Genomic DNA, 24,466 nt, shown 5'->3' on the forward strand with positions numbered 1-24,466 from the left:
CTGTGCATACAATGGTTCATGGGCATTTCTACCCTCTTTATAGACTGTTCTGATTTTTCTTTTGTAAAACAGAGAGGAAATACTAAGTTCCCATTGATTCTTATTTTCTAACAGAAATTATAAGCACATAAAGAGAAAATCAGATCTTGCTCCAAGGCAGTCAAGACACCACAGAGAACAGACCAGGAACACCTCAGGACTTCTTTTCAGGGATGACTACTTTTGGAGTACAAACTTATTCTGCATTTATATCCTTGCTGAGTTGTCTTCCTATAAAGTGAATACATACAGACACTTTTTAAAACCATAATGACTAATATTTAACAATAATTTTATACTTTGATATCAGACAACTTTATTTATATGTATTTATATGTATATACCTGCTATTTACAAGATGGTGAGGGTTTTCACATGATACGCTATTACTCTGAAAAATATTTTACATCTTACACTGAAATAAGTCTTAACATTGACTGGAATCTTACACTAGAAGTAAAATATAGACCATTTATCTGCATTATATTTTCTGTTACTACCCATGTCTCCAGATATTGGTGTCTCATATAAATTAGCACAAATATAAAGATCATGACAGATAAAACTGTTGACATTGGAACTTGGGAACTCCATCTAACTTACGAGAATTAAGGTTTAAGGTAGAATGAGTTTGAGAAGAAAAAATATCTGAAGGAAAATACATGCAATTTTGTGTTTCAAAGCTTGTTAAAAGATTGATAGTTTAATTAACCATGAATTAGAAACAATTTCTTTGTGTGTACCCCAAAATTAAATGTAATGGCAAACAGTTCATCCAACCAAACTAAAAACTCTATTTATTTTAGTTATCCCAAGTCTTGATTTTGAGGTAATACATTTTCAGATTTTTTTTGCTTAAGCCTTGTGGTGAACACCTATATTTTTTAGAGAAAACTGTTCAGCAAATGATCTTATACAGACTCCACTTTATTTTCAGAGACTGAAATAAATTTCTAAGCCTTTTCTTGCTTGCTGTGGTATATTGAACAACTACATTTTTCTTTTTAGTGAAGTTCCTTTTATATCTTAAAAATGGCTTTTCTATTTTAGGACTGTTTTTAGTGAAAAACATTTATTCTATTTGTAGTTTTGTGTTTAGTAATAGGTCAGAGCCTCTGGGTTTTCACACTTGAATGAATTACATCCTGGGGAATCCTGTGTACTGAGAAAGCCAGACTAATTAACATAATCAAACATGTCTCAGTAAAACCAGTATCTAAAACTACAGTGATGTCATATCCCATCACAACACCCTTTTAAAATGCCAGAATGTACATACTGGCAATATAAGTGTGGTAAGGACTACATACAAGAGATCTCTATTCCTTACCATCATGATAAATGTGGTTTTCAACTGTCTGTTTGGAAGCCAGTCTTATAAGAAAGTAAATAACTCTGTAGCTCATATAACTTTATAAAACATTTTTGGTTTATATATTCAATGTTTTAACATTGGAGCCATGGCTGACTTGAACTGAATCTCAAGGATCATCAGATTTTACCCAGTGACTTCTAGACCAAACCCAGAATATACAATTGACCAAGAGCTAAAGACTTTAAAGATGATCAGTTTTGCTCCCTCTTTAGGTACTTCAATCATTTAATTGCTTCAAAGAAAGGTAATTCTTCTTCTATTCTGAATTCATCTTTTATCAGGTTTGTCTTGCCAATTTATTACCTATAATTATTTTAAACCTTAATTTTTTTACCTTGACTTCACAATTGCATTTGCTTCATGCAGATGTCTAAAGACCTTTCAGTTTTTTACACAAAGTTTAATCTTATATTAAAAAAGTATTCCAAGCTGTAAAATTCTTGTAGTTCTATTCTGAAACCTTTCAAATTTGTCAGCTTCTTTTTTACAGAATGATTAAACATACTGAAATATAATGTGCCTTTTTACAGATTGATTAAACATACTGAACCATAATGTGTTTATGATTGGGCATACTAAAATGATACTAATAACTTCTCATGACTACAGCTATGATTAGTTTGTCTTAATAGTACAGAATAATGCTATCACACCAAAAAGCACATTAATTAATCATTCCACCCATATATGCACCTTGGTTCCTCTATGTGAATAACTTCAAGTAGCTACGTTATCTTGCATTCAATTGTATAAACTGTGTGTTAATACCCTGAGGTAGTCTATAATATTGACCTATCTTAGCTCTTGCTGTCCTAATATAGAAATTTTTTCAAGCATCTCCATTTTTGGAACAAAAAAAAAAAAAAAATTAGATACTGTTATGATTCACATTAGGAGCACCTTTAGCCAGTAACCCTAAAGCATTTTTGCCTCACAAGCTACTCCTAGTAAACATTTCTCAAGCTCATAAATACAAGTGATTTTCTTTCATATATAGCTGAATTGTGGTTGAACCAGAGATACAGTAGCTATCCAGACTACTGGTTATAAGGAGAATTAGAGATTGACATTAGAATATTTTGGTGAAAACCTTTTTTTCAGCATACTGATGTTTTCCATTTGTAAAGAATACACTTCAATTAACCTCCAATACTACTGAAAATAAATGATGCAGCTCAGTTTTGTATGCATATGGTACACACCAGCTATCATGTTTTGAATTCTGAGCAATACGATTTGATTTTTTTATCCAGGTACGTGAGGCATATATAAATAAACAACATTAATATTTGAGACAGAAGCTCTGTTGATTCTGGTTTTAAAAGAGATGTTCAAACAAGTCTTGCCTTTCAATCTACTGTAACAGCCAGAAGTATCAAAAGATAACATAAAGATCTTCTAAAGATGGGACATATCCATTGGTTTAGCTTTATATAATAAGCAGGAAAATCTACCAGTAATGATATGGAAAGACTAAAAAGATGGTAATTAAAACAATAATGAATTAAAACATTCATAACAATTAGGAAATATTTTATCAAAGTTTGAAGTCAACGGTATAAGCTTGAGTGTTTTGTTGAATTGGAACCTTTTATAAATCAAGGTGGGTTGTTTGAATTCACTCAGAAGAAAATATTTTAATATTCAACACTACCAGCAAAAAATTTTCAAAAGTTTGAAAACAGTCTCATTTAGCAGAATAATATAATGCAACGTTAAACTGGTTTCCTAAAGCACAAGCAAGCATATATTTTTCCCACAAGGATTTTGAGAAGCTTGAACTCTGCATATCTAAAGTATAACCTGCATTTATAATTAATAGAACTGTTCGTATTGGAGACATGGCAAGTGCGTGATGGTAGTTTCAACTAATAGCACCATAAGAAAAATGTATTTGTCTCAATGCAAATAAATTAAATTAGACCCATTCACTGTTGAAGTACATAATGCACAAAGATAAACAGCTTCTGGAGAAGCAGCCTCACTGCATACTCATTTTAAGGGGAAAGATAGGAGTCAACTCTTCTAAATATAAAAAGAAAGTACTCCACTGTTTCTGTAGTGCACCTGAATGTCATTGACAGACTGTCCCTGAGCAAATAGAGGGATTCGTTAGTTTGTTTGTTATTGTGTTTTAAGTTGAGAGTTTTAACAAGATTCTTTCATGATCATTGTTGACATTCAGGTCTACAGAGAGAACAAAAAAAAGATCGACTTTTTGCAAAGTGGACCTAGAAACTTGGAGCATCCCTTCCTTTATGTAACCACTACGAATTAAAAAAGTTCAGGGAACAGAGGAAAAATTGTTAGTGATATTTTAGTGCATTCTTTGCCATACACTTGATAGGTATCAACAAAGAAATCCCAACTGGCTCTAAAGTGTGTGGGAGGCATTAATATTTAGCGATACCTGCTGGGAACAACCTTGAAGAAAAGCTAAAAAAAAAGAATAGGGATGTTGTGAAAATGGACAATGTAAATTAAGAACAGTGGTGAAAGCCATGTGTGGGGTATTTTTTGAAATTAAAAAGACAATATTTCTGTAGGTGGAACATGTGATTACTTTCAAGATTTCTAATGAAATACCTTATTTCTAACTCACACCTATCTTTAGACATAAGGAATGCATAAAATCCCTGTTTCTTATTTCTTTCCTGCATTTCCTCTACTTGATGACCTTTTAATCAGGTTTTTTTCTGTGTTAAAAGTTGTTCTATATTTCACTCTCTCTCCATCTTCCTTTTTCTGTAATGAGTTTATTACGCTTCCCTCAAATTTCAGTTTCTTTTTCTTTGCTTCATGTGCCTTATCTTGCTGAACCTTTGCCTTTTTCCACATCTGCTTCCGTCTTTGTCACTTAAGTTTTCTGTGACTTTTGATAGTTTAAATAAGAGTCTGGCATGAGATAATCGTGTGGGCTGTGCAACTATTGGAGCTGCAGAAGTATTGGGGATGCCATCTAAGGCAAGTTAGTAGCTACAGGAAAAAAAAAGCAGGCAGATCATACTGAGGCAGTCAAGGGGAGGGAGACAGGCCCAGTCAGATGCTGTTCGCATATGCAGGGCTCTGTCCTGAACTGGTCCTCTCAGATCTCTCTTCCCACTGGTTCTCCCAGACACGATATGGGTGTTCAAAAGCTATTGTCTTTTATGTTCACAGAGCTACCCTGCTTTACAATCTCATACATATTTTCCCCTTCTGCCCTTCTCCAGGTGTAGCCCTTCCTGACAAATCCTTCATTTTACTTTTTGCACAAACCATAGATTGACAGGAATTTCTCAAACAATATTTCTCAATATCAACTCATAAAGCCTTACCCTTGCTGAGGAAAGCAGCAGCTGCTTTGCTTGGAATGTTTGGTTTCTCTGACAATAAATGTAATCACGTCACTTTCCTACTGACACCTGTACTTGTAACCTTATTCTCTGTCCCCCCCATTCTCATTAATAACTTTTCGGTTTTCCTCTTAAGATGTTCTTTCCCTTGTTCCTTCTCATAATCCCTTCCTCTCTCCCTCCCAGTCAAACTTTCAGACTCGTTGGGCTTCCCACCATAAGTTCACCCTATGGCCCTAGATCATCTCTCTCTTCTGAAAAAGTCAAATAGAACCGGATATACTTTTTCTGTGTCAATCAGCACCGTTCTTTCAAAGACGAGAGTGAAATACAGAGGTGGGTTTCTCACTCCCCCCGCCTACTTCCTAAGAAAAAACCTATCTACAGACCTACAGGCAATGCAGAAACGCCCCTCTTTCCCCAATCTTCCTCGACACCCGAGGTTCAGGGAGTTCACCCGACCTCTCTGACGGTCGCTAACTCGTGTAGGCATCGACTCCGCCGCCCCTCTCCCCGTGGGAGGGAAGGCGCTCGGGCAGGGGCCGTTCTGAGCGCGTTCTCACCGCCGTCCCCCGCGGAGCATACCCCCTGGAGCATACCCCTTGCCCGGGGCAGCCCCTCCAGGACAGCCCCTCCAGGACAGCCCCTCCAGGACAGCCCCTCCAGGACAGCCCCTCCAGGGCGCCCCCTCGCCGCCGCCGCCGCTCCCGGTCCCGCCCCGCGCCCTCCGCGCTCTCCGGGGGCGGCCGCAGCCGGCCCCCGCCCAGCCTCCCGCCCGCCCCGCCGCCGGCAGCGGCTCGCCCCGTGCCCGGGATGCGTCCGGCGGCCGAGTGCCGGCTGCTGGCCGGGGCCCGGGGGAGGGGGGGGGGCCGGGGGGGGCCCGCCGCCGCCGCGGCTCGGCGCCGCCGCCGCGGCTGGGATTAGGCTCCCGCTGGGCTGCGATGCGGAGCGGCGGGGCGGGCGCGGCGGGGCCCAGCGGGAGGGCGCGGGGGGCCGCCAGGCGCTGAGGCGGGCGGCGGGCGAGGAGCCGCCGGAGCTCTCCAGGGTGCTGGGGTGCTGCCCTCCCGAGCCCGCCGAGCCGCGCCGCCCGAGCCCCTCCGATGCCTCCGACACCGCCGCTCCCGGGCTCCGCCGCGTCTCCGAGCAGCATGGCACGGATTAGGTACCTCCGCGCGGCTGTCTCGGGGTTTTATCTGTGGGAAGCTGCGGTACTGCTCAGGTGAGTTGTTTCCTTTGGGGAACCAGAGGTGTCCCTCTTTCCGGGTTTCGGGCAGCTGGAATGTCCGGGACGGGGGCGGACAGCCGCCTCGGTCACCGGCTTTCCTCACCACGAACGCCCGGCTACCTTCGGCAGGCAGGCTGTGGGCACAGAAACTGAGCTCCACGCTTCCTGAACGGCTTCATAACATTGCGCTGTCCCGAACCTCATTTTGCATTTTACAAGCAGGAGGTTGGGTACTTCCTTCACTTGCTCGCAGAAGGAGTTTCCCTACAAGATCTGTGAATTTTATCACTGTTTTTAGCAGGAACTGTAGCACCCATGGTATTGAAAATTCTCAAGGTGCAAAGTGTCTATACGTAAAAGTTACAGAAAATGATCTGAGTTGGGAATAGACAGACTTCTTTATTACTGTCAGTTCTTTTCAGCAAAAGGAAAATCACGGATTGCATTAGGTCAGAAGTCTTGTGCAGAAACAGAAAAACTAGCTGAGTGAAGAGAGAATTTAGTCTACAGAAGTTCCTTTAAGAGGGAAAGCATTTGCTTTACTACCGACAGTCTAGGATTTGTATTATGAAAGATGGCAACATATCCATAAATTATGACCTGAGTAGAAGACTGAGGTTCATACGGCTTTCTCTGCCCAGCAGAGAAACTCTAGGTAAAGTGATGTAAAGCAATGTTATTATATCAATGTAAGCATTCTTTTAACACATAGCTCTGTAAATGTGGTGATACCAGGCTAAAATGAACTTGAGTCCCCCATGAGAGAAAACTTTAAAAGAAAAATCACACATGTAAAGAAAGAGACTTCAGTGTCATCATATAGTCACTGCTAATGCAGTTAGCCATGCTTGTTATCAACAAACATTCTAGCTCTGTATCACAATAACAAACTACAGCGTATAACATGGCAGTGCCAGACTATTTTAAGACTCACAGTGTTATTTAAAAAAGACAAAAAAAGGGAAACTTAAATTTGAAAAGAGGGTTTGGGGATTATACATGTAAGGGATTTATAACCACGAAGTTAAGTCAGCAGCATGTATTGCCCCATAATGATGGCACACTTCACAAGTGCTCACAGGTTTATACCAAATCTTTCCTTTTTAAAGTTAATTTAATGACATGCTTTGTATCAACATAAATAGTTTATAACGTGATTTTATTGTAATTGAACAAAAAAAAAAGAGATTTTAAGAAACTTGGTCACATGGTATGAGAGTGACACTGCAAGGAAAGAGTCAATGCTTGTATACACTTTAAATTTTTCAGTGAGTATTTAATGCTCAGGGTAGGTGACCAAACACTTGTGCAGTGTAGGCAATACAAGCAGTACTATGCTATTATTATTCTATTTCAATGTACTTATGGACCTTATTTTTCCTCTGCATATTATTTCATGCCATCCTACTGTTGAATTGTTCATCCTTTATTTTAACAATATAAAAACATTTATTCCAAGAGGGGGGGAAAACTATAAAGTCAGTTATGAAAAGCATACAGGTATTTTGCATCACATAAATCTGGACTAATACTGAGTTGTTTCCAAACACATTCAGTTATCTTATTTAGCATAAATTCCAACTATTCAACATCCAGATAACTGTGGTATTTTAATAGCCTTTTGCTCATAAATAGTCACTTTATGATAATGAACATAGTTACTGTGAACAAGGACTATATGGTGGGAGAAAGAGTTCAGAAAGCTGCTCAGCATCCATGCTTATCTTTCATATCACTGCTGATAACTTTAGGTCTATTATTCTAAATAATACATGAGAAACCTGAGTCAGTTCAAAACACATAGGAGTCTTCTCCATGCTTTCAAAATAGAAATAAAAGGTGAAAAAAATTTAAAATATTAAAACCTGTAAATTTCTCAACTCTTCTGGAGCCATTAATTCTATTTCTTCTCCAACTTAAGCCTTGTGAAATTATTTCCATTGGAGCAAAGGGAACAGGGAATAGTATAATGCTGCTTCCATTCTCTGTTAGACACAGACTCCACCCTTAGCACCTATATAACACTTGATGAGAAGATGGATGTGCTTTGGATTTCTAGGAACAGTCAAACCTTAAGTGGCTTATTTGTTCACACATTTTGGAAGAAATGATGTTATCTTGTCTTACATCATGCAACTGTGAAACTTTTCTACTCTGCATTAAGGAACTGAAGGCTGTGTGAGAAAACAGAATGAAACTAACAATAGAAGTCCTCATTACTTGTCCAACAGCCCTGAGGCTATTTAAAATTAATGTTTAAATCATATGCTCCTGAAGATAAAAAAAATTATATTTTTTAGTGTAAATTTAGACTTGCTACTTTAATGAGCAAAATCTCGAGATGCATGCTTCACAAGAAGAAACTTCACCTGATTATTTTTTTTGCTAATTCATTTTTCATTCCACATCAAATGATCCTTCAAATTGCAATGAATGAAACAAGATGCACATTGTTCATTATAGGATCTAGTTATTAATTTGATCTCTGGAAGATGCTGTAGAAAAAAAAATTAGAAAAGCAATGAAGCTGGGAAAGGGTCTGCTGAGAGGAGGTCTTGTGAGGAGAGGCTGAGGGAGCTGGGGTTGTTTACTCTGGAGAAAAAGAGGCTCAGGGGAGACCTTACTGCTCTCCACAACTGCCTGAGAGGAGGCAGGTGGGGATCAGCCTGTTCTCCCAGGCAACAAGTGACAGGACAAGGGGAAATGGCCTCAAGCTGTGCCAGGGAAGATTCACACAGGATATCAGGAAGAATTTCTTCATGGAAAGGGTCGTCAAGCATTGGGATGGGCTGTCCAGGGGGGTGGTGGAGTCACCATCCCTGGAGGTGTTCAGGAAATTACTGGACATGGCACTTGGAGCTGTAGTCAAGTTGAGAAAGTGGTGTTCAGTCAAAGGTTGTACTTCATGATCTTGAGGTCTTTTCCAGTCTTAATGATTCTGTGGTTATCTGTAGTCTTTCATAATATTGTGCATGTTTGTACTTGCTATATCACAGATTTATGCACATATTGACAATGTGTTAATAGATTTTAAACATCAAAAACAATAGTTAAAGCACATAAGACTGGTTTATGCAATATATTTGAGGATAGGGAGAAAATCTATTCTCAGACCCAAAATAAAAATAATATTACTTATTAATATTACTGCCAGTCCAAGCCTGAGTGTGATACTAAGATGGTCCGGGTACAAAAAACAGGCAAAATCTAAGGAAAATAATGTAATGTAGCTTTAAAATAACTGTAATTTACTACCAAAGAAAGAAAAAAATTCTGAGACATAGTTTGAAGATATAATAATGTCTAAGACTGAGTATTCTTCTGAGTTTTCAATAAAGTAATAGTGCTAACAAAAAATTGTCTGGATTTTTCTGAATTCCAAGAGGTCATGATGAAAGCAAGATCATATTTGTAAAGTAAACGTGAAGATCAGCTCTGTGAGTCAAAAACAGTTGCATAACAGCTCAGGAACTTTCACGGACACCAACACTGATTTGTTAGAACTATGATGTCAGGGGCTCGACAGGAATTTGCTTTTTCCTTGAAGGGTGTAGTGTATCTATTTTATATGCAGACCTGTGTATGGGGAAAGGATGAAAATGTAGGTTGCACTGGGGAGGTGAAAAATAAGTTCTCCCTCTGTGGTATTTCTTTATCCATATTAGCAAAGATCAAGGATCATGCTACAATTAGATTATTGCCTCTTTCCTCATTCTTTTCACAGCTCCATTGGACTTGCATTAAAGAAAACAGTATCACTAACACAGATAATTGCACTTAAAAAACAAATTTTTGTGGGAAAAACCTCCATGCAACCTAACTATGTGGTATATCTGAGTTTACTGTTAAAAAAATTTGAATTTTGAAATCATTCCTGCATTTCATTGCAAATTGATTTCGAGTGAATAGCTATGAGTAACAGAAGTTATTATCCTTTAAGCCAGTATTAGCTACTTCATATAATGAAAGAGAAAAAAACACAACTCCTAAGAACTATTAAATCCAACATAGCATCACAAGCATCTTTGAAAATAAAGATTTTTCTGGTGTTCTAATGAAGCTTCAGTAGCTTATTAATATGTTAATAATTAGACCTACAATGCTACTCAAGAAATAAAAGTGTCCAAATCAAGATGTGAATAGAAGTGTGTAAAAGAAAATCCACTAATGCAAGATGACAGCACTGAGGCACAATACCTTTCCTCAGCAGCTCAGACTTAATTTGAAGGATAGTTTCTGTGTAATAAATCAGTTGACAGACTCCAGGTCCAATGAAAAGCACGTAGCACATCTCAGGGAGTAGCAAAGGAAGGGTAGGTGAGGTGGGAGTTGAGACTCATGGCAGGGCAGGAAGGAACAGGATTCTGCCATAAAAGTTTGCAGTCCCACAGCACTTGTACAGCAGAAGAACAGTTCAAAAGTCCAAACTGATGGACAAAGGTGTCATGAAGAGATGTCCAAGGTCAAGGCCAAAGGGTCAGGTCAGCAGATCAGGCTCACGATCAAAATGACAAAGGTACAAGACTGGGTGAATGCTTGCACACTAGATCATGCAGAGACCACGAGAACCTCCTCAGAACTTCTGAGGGTGGGGAAAAAAAGGAAAAACACCCACAGTTAAAAGAAACAAAAGCAAGTCATCAGAGAAGAGAGGTGAACCCCCACTGGGGGTTCTGCAAAACAAATACAAACAGCGCTGTTTCAAAGCTGAGTTACCAGAGCACACACTGAGCCCTGTCGGTCAAACTCCTGTGATGAAGGGTCCTTCTAAAAGTCTAGGAAGAGAGCATCAGTAACTTTAGTCACTACCATTGTACTTTCCAAAACTCAGGCAAATGTGACAAAAGAGGGTTTTGTGACCAAGAATATGTAATTCAATTTCTCTTGTATTTCAGCTTTACCAATTTCTCCTGTATTAAAGCTATACCACTGAAGATACTGAAATCCCTTTGTACCAAATAGGAGTTTCTTCATGAGTACAAATTTGATTAGGGCTTTAGCTGTTCATTCTTTATTTCTATAAAATCTTGGTTATTTTTCTAAGTGATTACCATCTTTATAATTTCAGGAAAGGCTTGTATATTTATATATTATGCATATATTTTTGTGTTTATGGTACTAAGAAATTTAATTTAAGAAAATTAAGGGATAAATTTCAATTAAAACCATGAATCTTTCAATTCTTACAGTGCTAGTGATATTTTCTTACTTTTCAACTTCTCTAAATTCATTCCTACCCAATTGATGATAACAACTGAAAGCAAGTAATATTGTGAGATAAGTGCTGTGCTTCTGTATGGTGATAAATGTAATAGCTCCTCTATGAGATTCACTTTGTCCACACTTCCTAGGAATCACAACACTCAGAAAAAATGAGTTTTTTGTACAAGATTAAGGCTTCTTATTTTAACAGATTCAGAATACAGGCTTCAAATGACCTTACTGAGTATTATGTAATAATACCTATAGGGAATTATTCCTGCAAATTAGCTTTTCTTAAGTAATGAATGATGAAGAGCCCTTGTGTGTGGTGTTGCTTCTTGTCCTCTTTACTGCTTTTCCCACTAAACTTCATGATGTTTAGTGAAAGAATCAGTGAAGGGAGATAGGAAATAGAAGATATCACTTTCACTGGTATATAGGCATCATGAATAGGTCAAGTAAAAAGCACCTTTTTGCAGATATCAACTACCAGCAAAAAGAGAACATCTCAGAGAGCAGGAAAATACACAGTAAAAAACTATGTTTAACAAGAATGCAGGGCCAAACCAGAAGAATAAGAAGAGCACCAGAAAGCCGAATAGTTTGCAGAGTAAAGTCAAGAGAAAAGGGTGGGAATCTTAAAGACTGTACTTTTTTCTAGTGCAATCTAATATTATTTTTTATGGCTTCTGCATCAATATTATCCTTTCTGGCTGATGCCTTTAAATGGTGTGGCATGGGAAATGTAAGTAGTGACAATAAAAAGAAAGAATGAGAAAAAAAGTAAAAAATAAAAAAATAGACTGTATATATTTATACAAGTATAAAAGAATGTATTTCATTATTACATTTCCAGTCAGGAATGTCTAGCGAATTGCTCCAACACTCATTAGTTTCCTAAAGCACAAGCAAGCTTGAATACCAGAGCAAACAGGATAATAACACCCGATCTTCACTTAACTGGACTTCCACATAATGAACAGAATCACAGACTCAAATAGGTTGGAAAAGACCTCTAAGATCATCAAGTCCAACCTATCAATAAACATCCCCATGTCAACTACACCACGGCACTAAGTTCCACGTCCAGTCTTTAATTAAACATCTGCAGGAACAGTGACTCCACACTCCAACATTTTTAATATAAATCTATACCACGTTCCACCCTGTTACTTCTCTGGGCTTACCACTGATGTACAAAATGACTGGAGACAGCAGGGAGAGTCAGGGCTATTTCTAGGTAGGAACTTCCCTAAGGAAGATCAGTCCTCTTCGATATTGTTATTACTGAAGTTTCTTTCTGGTGACATGAAACATTAGCAAAATGCAGTTTCCAAGGGAAACAGTTTGAGACCACAGAAAAGGTAGAAAGATTTCAAGAGCACTCTGGTCTGACATGATCATGGTCTCTGATGGGGCTGTTGAAATAATGGAGCTGCACAAGTAGTGGAGCTGCTGACTAATACAAATCAATGGTTAGAGGAAAAAGCAAGGCAGCAGATTATCCAGAGGCTCTACCAGTGAAACAGTAGAGTAGAACACAGGAATACTAAGCTTTCTCAAACTGTTACTTAGGTTGAGTTAATTGTCACTAACCTGCATGGGATTCTTACAGTTAAAACTAATTTAGGAAAAGTATCATAAGCAAAATGAAAACAGCTATGAAATTTAAAAAAGCAAACTCATTTTTTTCCTCTAATAAAATTCAAGCTGTAGTTATAACTACATCACCTCCTGTCTTAATATTTTGCTCTTTGCTGCATTCCCTCTTTGATACAAGATGGATGGAAAGATGTATAAAGACGTTTAATCTAAAAAAAGTGTTGGCTTGTGTTACCCATCACACCATTGCTCAAGGCTTCATATATGTTGTGCAGTTTACATTAAGACTCCACTGTGTCTAGAGTTTATCTCTGTTCCTTATAAAATACATTCTGAATATATTCTCCCTTTCTGAATTTTGAAAGGTAAAATATGAGCCTAATGTAATCCTAGCATCTCTGAGGATCCACAAATACCAGAATATATCAATTTCACAGATGACTTTCTACAAAATTGGCTGTTAACAATTTTTAACAACACTTAACTTTAATTAATTTTAATTTCTAAAGTAACCACTCAGCAGAAATACCTAGCTAATACGGTTATACCAGCATGGTTCTTAAACGTTTATTTTCTTTTGTTTCTTTTTAAAAGTATTATGACTTTATGTCTTAGTGGGGGACTGCAGAGCTTGGGAACTACTTTGTGAAAAGTTGGTTTATAATGTTCTGGCATACAGTGGACCTCAATTTCTAAAGGGATCCTGAGTTTTTGTCCTGCTAAGTCTTGTATTTTCATAAAGGGTTCAAAACTGCACTGTCCTTTATTAGATTCAGTAACACACAGGAGAGTCCATTCTCTGGGCTGTGTAGGCTAAGACATCGCCGTCTTCAGGGACCAAGTAAATTTCCAGGTTTGTGAGCAATATACCTGCTGAATAAGAGTGCCCTACTAGATAAAATAAATGTCACAAAGTGGTAAATTGCTGGCAAAAATAAACACCTTGAAATCAATCATGACTAAAGCACTGACTTCGCACAACAGCAGAGTTGTGTCTATCTCCTGTGTTATAGGGTAAATGTCAATTCTGTGCCTAAGCACATATATGGAACTTCTGTAAAGGGATGTTCATCTGTGGGATGTTTTCCCTGATGCTATCGGGTCAGATCCATTACTGACTCAGCAGTATTAGAACTAAATTCAAAGTGGACTGATTTCAGCATCATATCTGGAATCTATCCCCTAAAAGACTTTTTTATTTTCAATCCATAGTGGGTTTTTTCATTGCTTCATTCTGCCAGAAAGAATTATTTCTGAATAGTTTCTTTTATATTTTTTTTTATCTTTTTTATCTTTTTATTATTTTTTTTAAGGAGCAGATTTATCAGAGTTTTCTTGAACTCTTAATTTGCAGGACTTGAAGTAGCATAAAATATCTTGTAGCTTCCCTCAGTTCTTGTGCACTAAAAATTGATAGTCAATTGTTTTGAACAAAATATTGCAAGTTTTTATGACACAAAATGAATATCAAATGTCCCCACTTGAGACAGTAATCTATGATTACAAACTGTACAATACAACAGGGAACTGAAATCAAAAATACTATTTGGAACACTCCATATATGTGTTAACATTTTACCTTTTATCTTCAAAACTTATCCCCAAATTCAACACTCTGCAAATGAGCCCTCAGAATACCTCTATCTCCTTACTATTTCTGTTGTTTCTCTACACGTATCTTTGGATCCAAGAGCACTCAAATTTTCGTCTGTAATAAAGATATTAACTTAGTGCCATGGTCTAGTTGACATGGGGATGTTCATTCATTCAGGTTGGACTTAATGATCTTAGAGATTCAAATTGTGTTCAGATTCCCAAAATAATGGTTAACAGAATGCTCTTTTCCTTCCACTTCAACAGGGATAACTCCTTCAGGAGAAAATGGATCTTGCACATAATAAAGCCTTTAACACAATTTGGGAAGGGGACAGTGTCCTCAGTGCTTCCATGGTGATCCAGGGAAGGGGAGAGGGTGCTCCACCTGGACACCTCCCTCATCTGGTGGAGGATTTGTGAGAGCAGTGGGGGATCAGCCCAGGTCATGACCCTTCCTTCCCTCAGCTTATCTGGGGCTCTTTACACAAAGTTCATAATACTGGGATGATAATTTAAGGGGATGGTGCCATAATGAAGACTAGAAAAAGACTAAATATGTATCTGACGGAAAGTTTAAACACCACTTGCAGTGTGTGAAGGAGAATGCTTGTGGTGGACCAAGAAAATTTTGGAGGAAGCACAAAAGGCTAGCAGTACTGTTTTTTTAACCTTCACATTATTTTCTCTGACTTATTCCGTAAGGAATATGCTTCAGTGCATGCATTAGGAATACTGGGTTCTGTCATTATGTGGCATGAATTCTGTCACTCTCAGCATCACCCTGAAGCTCAACTCTGTTCTGGTTAAAGAAAGTCTTATACTGATTTATTACAGGGTTAATCCTGGATAGAATTAATAAAAAGGAAAAAATTACTTAATCCACATATCATGTAAATTAACACAGTTGATTGAACATCACCATTCCTGTCTCACAAAAAAATTCCAAAGCTCTGAAAATATTTTCTTATTTTTCAATACACAAAAAGAAGTTTAAGTTGCAGAAAGCAGGAAAAATCTCTGCTAATTCTGTGGGGAAGATGTTCGGAGTCTTTGAAAATTAGAACAACTTCAGTTTCCATTGACATTGGAAAACTGATTTTTACTGACAAAATAGAAAGGACACTGGACAATATTCCACCCAAGCCTGCCAGCATTTCATGAAACTACATTGAAACATATATGTTTCCTTAAAACTCCATTTCACGAAAACAGTATTTTTTCAACTAGAAATATTTTATCTTAAGTGAAAACTCCAAATTATTAGTAATAACACAGATCTACACTATAATTAGCTGGCTAATCAAAATAAACAATTTCATGAGAACCATTTTGAGAAAAAAATACTTTTTATAGTGACTTTTCAGGCTATATTCAGCTTTTCTCTTTCAGAACTTTTATCAAACTTGTTTTAGAGAAAAAGTCAAATCCTCTAAACAGCCATCTCACATACTCACTCAAGATACAGGACTGATACAAGCAGAGCTTCCCTAAGGCAAACAGAATAGTGTTTCATTGAATTATGGTTCAGTCTTCACAAATCTGGAGCTTAATTCAAAATCAGTTTGTTATCTAGTTTTTATAAACCTCAATAATTTTATTCCAATGCAAGATTTTATGAGATTTTTATGCTTAGTAAAAATTAAGAAGAAACACAGCAAAGAGGCCATTTTCAGTTTTGATTATGGTTTACAACTCATAAAAGTGGATTTTTAAAACAAAACAAGATAAGGAATAGAATACATATGACATTCTAATTGGCCATTAATTATGATTACAAGAAAGACGTCTCTTCCACAAATGTACACTTCATTGGACACTATTTCTATTTATACTGTCAAGACTACAGCAGCCTAATAAATGCAAAGCTGATGGGGTACTCCCATAAATAAGTCCATTAGAACTAAGAAACTCATTTTTATACATCTCTACAATTTAAAGGACATTTTGAGACGTATTCTAAATACAGAATCAACAAAACAGCTATAATCTGTAGACTTCTGTTTGCAGAATTCACAGGTTCTTCCTAGATCTAGGAAGAATTGCCTTGAGAAACAACAGTTTACAGTCAAAAGTCTCATTTGCATTAATTTTCCTTTCAGCCTTGTGTTGCCTCATTGTCATCAGCTGCATTACCATTCAGTATGGTGGTGAAAGACACCAGTCAGTTCCTGCACAAGTTCAGTTGGTTAGGGGAACCATGACAATAAAAGTAATTATTCAACCCTATCAGCTTTTATAGAAGAATATCTGGTGTAATAACAAAGTATTCAAGAAATTATTTTACTTGGTCATTTTGCAGTCTATCCATTATGCCAAAAATTTTTCTGCATTATTTAGTGAATACGCAAACTACTTTTTATAGTGCGAGAAGAATGCAAGTTCCAACTAGTATGTTTTACAGATTCTGTAATATTTTTAAAAAATATTCCATTCCTTTTATCCAAGTACGACCTATCAAAAGAACCGAATCCAAACCAAAACAAAGTTAATTGAATTTTACGAAGATCTAACCATTTTTAATTAAAAATTAAAGTCAAAACCTAAACCCATTTGCTAGGTCCTTGGAAGAGTGAGAGATTTGTCTGAATTTGAATACTTGAAATATTCTCTGTTCCACTTTGAGTTAACCTTTTCCTCCCCCAAAAGTTGGCTGAATAAATTAAAAAATGTCAATAAGCTAAGATATAAGTTTAGGTAATTTATAAAAACAATCTATACAACAGGTTAAAAGACTAGTGGGGGATACTGGGAAAACAATGAAAAATATTCAGAACAGAGTCCTAATTTATAAAATGTATTAATTCATGTGTTGCATGGCTGAAACTGGCAACATTAAACTTGTCTTCTACAACAAAGCAAAATTACAGTGGCAACCTGTAGTTTGTTTAATCCATATCCTAAGGAAGATTGAAAGCCTTGTCCATAAGACTATGCATGAATGCTGAAAAATTAGTTTTCTTCTTTTACCCTAAGAAATTTGCTTTTCCTAAGGAAGGTGTAAAGCATTGTGCTCATATATATGTACCAAGTCACTAACAAAAAAAATATATAAATTTAACATTATCCAGGCTATACTATACTAGAATGGTGATCATGACAGCATGACTTAATCAGATTTCAAATCGCAGTATTCTCTGGTTTCTCGCTCTGTTAGGAAGAGCTGACACATTCCACAGCAATCCAAAGTTTTTCAAAACTATAGTCCATAATTTATGTACTTTATGTTAACATGTGTCAAACGTGTGTTTACTTTAACAAGCTATTCTACCTCCATGACAAACATGACTAAGGAAGACTGTAGAGCTGGAGGAACTCTCAACTGTATTAATAAATTAGAAAAAAATATGGCACCATAAAGGTATCAGGAACATTAAAATATGCTTGTAAGCATTGCCTGAGCTACAGCAGCACTAAAATTTAATGTTAATTCTGTAGCTGAAACAGAAAAATTATTCAAATCTGAAAGAAAATATTTTTCTAATAGTTGCATTGAAATGCAATCCCCTATATATTTAATGTAGCTATCATTTATAATCACTAAAATAATAAAGACTAGATAGTGAACTTAAAATGGAAAGGGGGCCTTTGTGTTGCACATAAGTATTGCTACTTTGGCTGAAAATGTGTCCTGATGCAACTCTGCATTATCTCTGCAGCATTATATTGAAAAATTAGTCTGACCATTTGCACTTAGTAAAAATAAGAGGACAGGAGGGAAACTAGAAAAATCTAAAACTGAAGAACAGTTGAAAATCTAAATTTTACATAAAGTATTTAAAATTTTCTTGAGGGCTTTTCTTAGAAAATACCTTTTTAGTCTTGGTGATACAATGCTTCTGCTCCTCTTAGTTGATATGAGACTCTGGCAAACGTGAGGTAAGAATTCTGTCTTTGTTCTGATAAAATAATTATTATCTGAAATATTGCAGGATATGAAAATCTGCATTTTCATTGCACTAGGAACTGTCAATTTTATGACCTACAACAAGTAAAAGAGATTGCATCTTTAATTAGCAAGAAACACATTATTGTCAGTTTTAGCAGAAATAAAATGAGAAGCTCTTGCAATCTCAGGCTTTGTTAACACATTGCAAACTTAATTCTTTCTCTGTCTTTTACTATCTTTGGCTTTATTACATGCCACCCTCTTCCACTACTCTTTCACCATTGGAAACTTTTTTTTGTCTCTGAGAATGAAATTAATTTATTCACCAATAAATCATTATTCAAATAGAGTTATTTTCATAATGGAATACAAAGGAGTGGGAAGGAAATTATTTCCTTGTATTAACCTTGAACGGTAGAAGGTGACATTTTCTAATTGAGGCATCTAAACTAAGAGTTCAGTTACCCTGAGTTCACTGTACAGGTAAGTTAAAGAGGTTGTTTTTCAAGGATAATTCAGAGAAAGAGATGGATTTTGTGTTTTGTTTTGTTTCTCAGAAGAAAGAATCTCTGTGTGAGCTAGAATGAAACAGCAGTGACAGATAATTTCTGTCTCTTCTGGATCCATGCAGCTGTGACCCCCTGACACAGCTCCTGGCTTTCCAGAATGGCCCTGGATTTTCATAAATCAATTTTGTGATGAATGACCTCTAATCAGAAAAGTCTGTTTATCTTTTATTTTCCATGAAGCATATTAATTTTCAGTGAAGAGATCGGTTTTAAATTTTATTGAAATTTTAAAAATTGCTTTAAAAAATAATTATCCTGTATTCTGAACTCCCATTCCACAATATTTGCTAATCTTCAAGGTTTCCAAATTTAAAATTCTTTATCACAGTGAAACACAGAGACTTATATTTCTCTTCTGACAAAGCTATCTCAGTTAGCCAGTTTAAATACACCTCAAAAGATTGTGTGTCATATCACTTAACTGAACAAATTCACTTCAATGAGAAACTGCAAAAATCTAGAAAAACCTTAGCCTTATCCCCAAAAATCAAACAAATTAGTGTTGTTTATGCTTTACGTTAATGTACTACATTTTTCAGTGTAAAATTAAAGGCAGATTTGTCTTTCTAAAAAGAGCAGGATTTATTTTTGTAAAAACAAGGAAAACACTAATTTGGGTGGGCTTGGGGCCTTCAGCAATCATTCTTGTTATATTCCTTGCTTTTTATTTTAAGCTGTCACATGCTGGAACATTTTACTCTCCAAAAGATATTTTTGTTCAGGTTTATGTATGTCTTGACTAATGTGTGCAAATTCTGCTTACTATAAACTCTGATCTTGTTAGTCCTTTACCTACTTAATTAGTAGATCAGATAGTTAGAGACATTACCATTACAAAACAAAAAAAAAAGCCATCCTATGCTTCTGACCTCATCAAATTAAAAGCTTGCTTTCCCTATTAATTCTAACAAATGTATTTGATGAAGGTCTATAGCTCTCAGAAGAGGCTTTGAATGCTTTCTTCACAGCACAAAAGCTTATTGCTAAAATTTTCAAAATACAAGACACCATCAGATGATCCAAAACCACCAATTAGAGGATCATTTCCTTCCTAGCAGACCCCTTTAATTACATGGTTACACTGAATAATTTTTGATTTCAAAGCTGGTGGATTCTATCACCATTGCTTACAGCTGTGGAATCAAGGAGACTAGTCATGAGGCTAATTCACCTAACCATTGCTGGTGAACCAGTGAATAAGTACCACTAGACTAATTTACTGAAGTCCTTTTGTGTAGTAATGTATGTGAGATGCAATTAAATGCATATTGGCTGCATTTTTTGCTTTCCTTCTAAGGGTGTAATTAATTTCTTTCAACTTCTCTGGGAAGCATTTTAATATGAAGTGTGTTAAAAACATTCAAGCATCAGCTGGAGAGAATGAACCACAAACACAACATCCAATTGCTCCAGGGGTTTGGCCACACTTGCTGTCTGAGAGAATAAGTTAAATAATGAAATGAAATACTTACTGGACCATCACAACAGTAGCAGCACTGTAGTACACATTGTAAGATGAAATGCAAACCTTCTACCTCTCTGAATGACTAGAATGGATTGTGTTTGAGACAAAATTACTAATTTATGATCAGATGAAAAGAATCTCCAAGACAAATGTGACAGTTACTTGGTGTTAATGTAAGATTTTCAAGAAAAAAAATGCATCAGTAGTTTACTTATGAAAGGGAGAAAATGAACTTACCATAAAATTCAAAGACAATTTTTGTATCAATTGTGTTTAAAAGTAAGTCTGTGAGACTCTGGAAACTACTCTCAGGCTAATTTGGATAAATGACCAGATTTTCCTAAATTGGACTTGGAAACATCTCTCTAGGAAGTTTCCAGTGGAAGGTACAGTTACAGCACACCGTACTCTTCCTTTATCTCTGTCAACTCCCTGTAGAAGCAACAAAACAAGAATACTCAGCAAATGGTGTAAGATGTAATTTCTTCCTTCCCTTATGTCTATCTGTTCTTATTAAGCCCTTCTTAATATTTTTTAATAGAAATGCTGATGGTAGTCCATTACTTAGTTTTTTCAATATTTTCAAACAAATATATATCTTTTAAGGTTCAAACCACACACTGAAAACAATTTTTAATAACCCACCTTGAGGATGAATGTTTAAATGAGGGAAATCAGTAAAAAACAGCACTTTCTGCAGTACAAAAAAAGATAAGTCTCAAAGGCAGTAGGCCTAAATTTACATTTGAAAATATACCTTTTAAAATAAAGCTTGTGTAAAGCACTTTTGTAAGTTTCTTTCCCTTGTTTGTGTTTTGGTAAAAATATGCAGAAGGTTAGGATAGATAGAGACAACTTACAGGTAGAACAAAGTAGTTCTTCAGAAAAAAAAAAAACCAAAATATGAGAAAGCAATCTGATTTTTGCAGCCTTAAATGTTTTAGAGAAGGAAACATTTGTGGGGATTTTAAATGCCCTTTGAAGAGTTTTTCCCAATAATTTTCTTTCAGATGAAGGGAAGAGAAAGATGTTCTCTCAAAAACATGCTTACTTTAAATAGACATTTCAGGAACACAGATTCATGACCCGTGCTTTATCTTGGTAACTAAATTGCCAGCTGATAGATGAGATCTCACATTAAAATTCTGTAGATTTTGGTGCTCTGGCAGTAAGCTGTGTTAACAATATTTTTTTTCAGATTTCTGTAAGAGCAGCAATTATTTTAAAAACATAAAAGAATCAATAATAATGTAAACATATTCTCAGCAGAGGATTAAAAAATAACTGAATCCCATCACCTGCAGTCACACTCATATACGTGACATCATCCTAAGGCCTAGCTCCATCTTGAAACACACAGGGCTATCTATCTCAGCTCAAAATGTTCAACTTTTCCATAACTGAAATGTTTCAGTGATTGAAAGTCTTTTAATTTTGATCTAAATTTACTCCTGTCTACTTCATATCCATTTGCTTTCATGACAACGTTACAGTTTGGCTTACAATTCTTTATTCTTTGCAGGTGCATGTCATAGAATATTCACCTCTCTTTTTCCTAGTTGTAGTTAACCTCTGATTTTTTAAGCTGCTTCTAGTTTATGGGCAGCTCTAGTGCACTTTCCATTCTGGAGCTTGAGCTCCTACTGTGCAAGGAGCTGATGCTCATACAATTGCTTAGTAAGTCAAATACCCAGCTGTGAAAGGAACTGAGCAAGATGAGCCAACATTACAGCTATAACTTGCAAAACCTCATTACAACAACTGCAAGCCTGCAACCCAGCCCCTGTGCAGAACCCTGTGAAGACATCATTTCACACTTGGAACTATGCCCATTGCTTCCCTTCCTTAAGCTCCTCAAATCAAACAAGTGCCTTTTCACAGGCTGAAGATTTCCTCATGAGATTTGTAATGTTTAATCTGAACTTAGCCTGCTCTTCTGTGTATCAGAACTCATTCCTTTTCACCAAGCTAGCCATATATGAAGAACAATACCTTATGTTTTATTAAATTGTTTCTTCCATAAAGCTGTATTGTCTTGGTTGGTACAGTTTGATCTCCTGTTAAGCTACTATTAAACTGTGTGTCCAAATTTCCATTTGAATTTGTCTGTCTCTCATTGGTTTTTCTTCTGCCTTTTTTCTTTAGATAAATGTCTAGCATTTTCTGCTGCCTTGAGATATTTATACACTTCAATCAATCTATTTTTTTACTCTTCTTTTTTGATAAACTAAGCTCTAAAAGTCTCTTACTTGAAGCAAATTTCCCTAACTCTCAGGTCATGGTTTAGTGGCATTGCTCAGTACCTTTCCAAATGCTTTAATGTCCTTTTAAAACTCGGACATGGAATTTGATGCAACATCCCAGAACTGTTCTCATTAATATCGTATAAAATAATAAGTGACCTTCATGCTTCTACTCACTCTTTCAATCTTTCCACACCACTGGATAACACAGTAGTGCAGTGAGAACTTTACCACAACTGTGCTGAGTTGTTTGAGGAATTCTGAATCCTTCTTCACTGCTTTCTCCAACTCTGCCCACATTCACAGGTCATACATTTCTTAATATCCTTCCTCTAATTGTTTTAAACCCTTCTACTTAAATGTACTGACTTTAGGAAAGAGTTTGTTTTCTTCATATCATCAGAATTTATGTCTCTGTCAATTCATTTTGCATTTCTTAGTTTTAAACCATCAATTGCTTTGCATTTTCTTTACAGATTATAGATGGCATTGGTGAACACCATTCTTTCTTCCATTTAGCTTTCTTCACTAAATTTAGGATGTGGTAGCTGATCAAGAGAAGCTGCATCTTGTCTGTGTCAGGCTGCTTCTTACTCTCTAACATTTATATCCCACTTGAAATATCTTCAGCTTGACCTAACAGTTTCTGATTCAAATATGACCTTTTGTAAGCAAAGCATTTAGGATAGTTTCCTATCTCAGTGATTGAAATTCCAACTTGACAGGCTTCAAGGAATTGGTGCAAAGCTCATCTGTCCTCAGATTTAGGTGAAAAAAAAGTTAATGGACAGAATAGACCACAGGCAGGAGTAATAATAGTCCTTGTGATTCTAATTTTCTGACCTTGTCTGGTTTTGTGTGACAGCTTATTTCAAACTAAAATTTTTACCCTAAGTTTTGATGGTGTAAATTTGTCTGGTCACAAATCAGTTTTTAATGATTCTTTTGATATTTTCAATTTTTTTCTTGATTCTTTTCCACAACTTCAGTTATCAAATTTCTTTTCAATTGTTTTTGAAGGCTTAGTTTACATTTTAAAGATGTTTGGGATACATCCAGGAAACTGAAGTCAAGTACTGTTCTATCTGAAACTGGAAAATGGTATAAATCCTTACAACTGTTAGTAATATTTGCCAATAATTCCTGTTCCTCTTCTCACAGGAACAACTCAGAATCACTACCAGGGAGAATATCTTGTTGGTAAATTTTCTTCATAAAATATGAACAGAAGACTGTGAGGTTATAATCTCCCTCCAATAAAAGACTTCAGCAAAGTGAAGCTTCTACCTCTGAAAAGAGTGTACACCTTTCTTTCTCAGCAACTTAAAGTCACATAATGACTTTATACTAAACACAAGGCCGTTGTACCTTGCTGATATTAAATTCCTATAATTCTGCCTGTTAGAAAATGCATGTACAAATTCTTTAAAGACCTGTGACAGGTCAGAATGAATTCCCTCTGGAGGCACACAAAGCCATTCCTTATGCAATAGTTGTGTATCAAGGACAAAGCTATGTGCATTATTAACACTAAAAGAAGCTCAATTCTTAGTTCATGGAAGGAGTTTACCCTCCTTTAACCCCTTAGCCAGAGGCCTAGCTTTCACAGGCAGTGTGCAATAAAAATGAAGAGCCCTTACCATGCAGAATAAATTTTTATATTAATCTTGAAACAGAGAATCCCTTTTTAAAATCCACTGCTTTACTCGGGTTTTACTACATTACCAAGTCTAGCTCCTTTATTAAGAAGATGAATATTCCACAAGTCTTAGATTGATGAAAGTTTTGTTTGTCCAATAGTATTCATGAAATACATATTTACAATAAAAGTTAAATCAAAAGGGCAGAATTCTACAGAACTCAACCAGCTGTTACTCATTACACCCCAAGCTTAGTAAAAGGGAAAACATTCCTTGAAGAAATATTTAG

General features: G+C 36.3%; 1 protein-coding gene across 3 annotated transcripts in view; it reads left to right on the forward strand.

Annotated features, from left to right (window-relative positions):
• Window positions 1–5,826: 5,826 nt before the first annotated feature.
• Window positions 5,827–24,466, forward strand: part of GLRA3 (glycine receptor alpha 3) — an 85,886-nt gene continuing 67,246 nt past the window's right edge. For all 3 annotated transcript variants that reach the window (XM_088056919.1, XM_088056920.1, XM_088056921.1), the window contains exon 1: window positions 5,827–5,968. In XM_088056919.1, the coding sequence (XP_087913045.1) occupies window positions 5,850–5,968 (119 nt within the window). In that variant the 5' untranslated portion in view covers window positions 5,827–5,849. The remainder of the gene's footprint in view (window positions 5,969–24,466) is intronic.

Source organism: Pseudopodoces humilis, chromosome 6, assembly GCF_049639895.1.
Source record: "Pseudopodoces humilis isolate 2021_Gansu_Grassland_sample_001 chromosome 6, ASM4963989v1, whole genome shotgun sequence".
NCBI classification, from domain to species: domain Eukaryota; kingdom Metazoa; phylum Chordata; class Aves; order Passeriformes; family Paridae; genus Pseudopodoces; species Pseudopodoces humilis.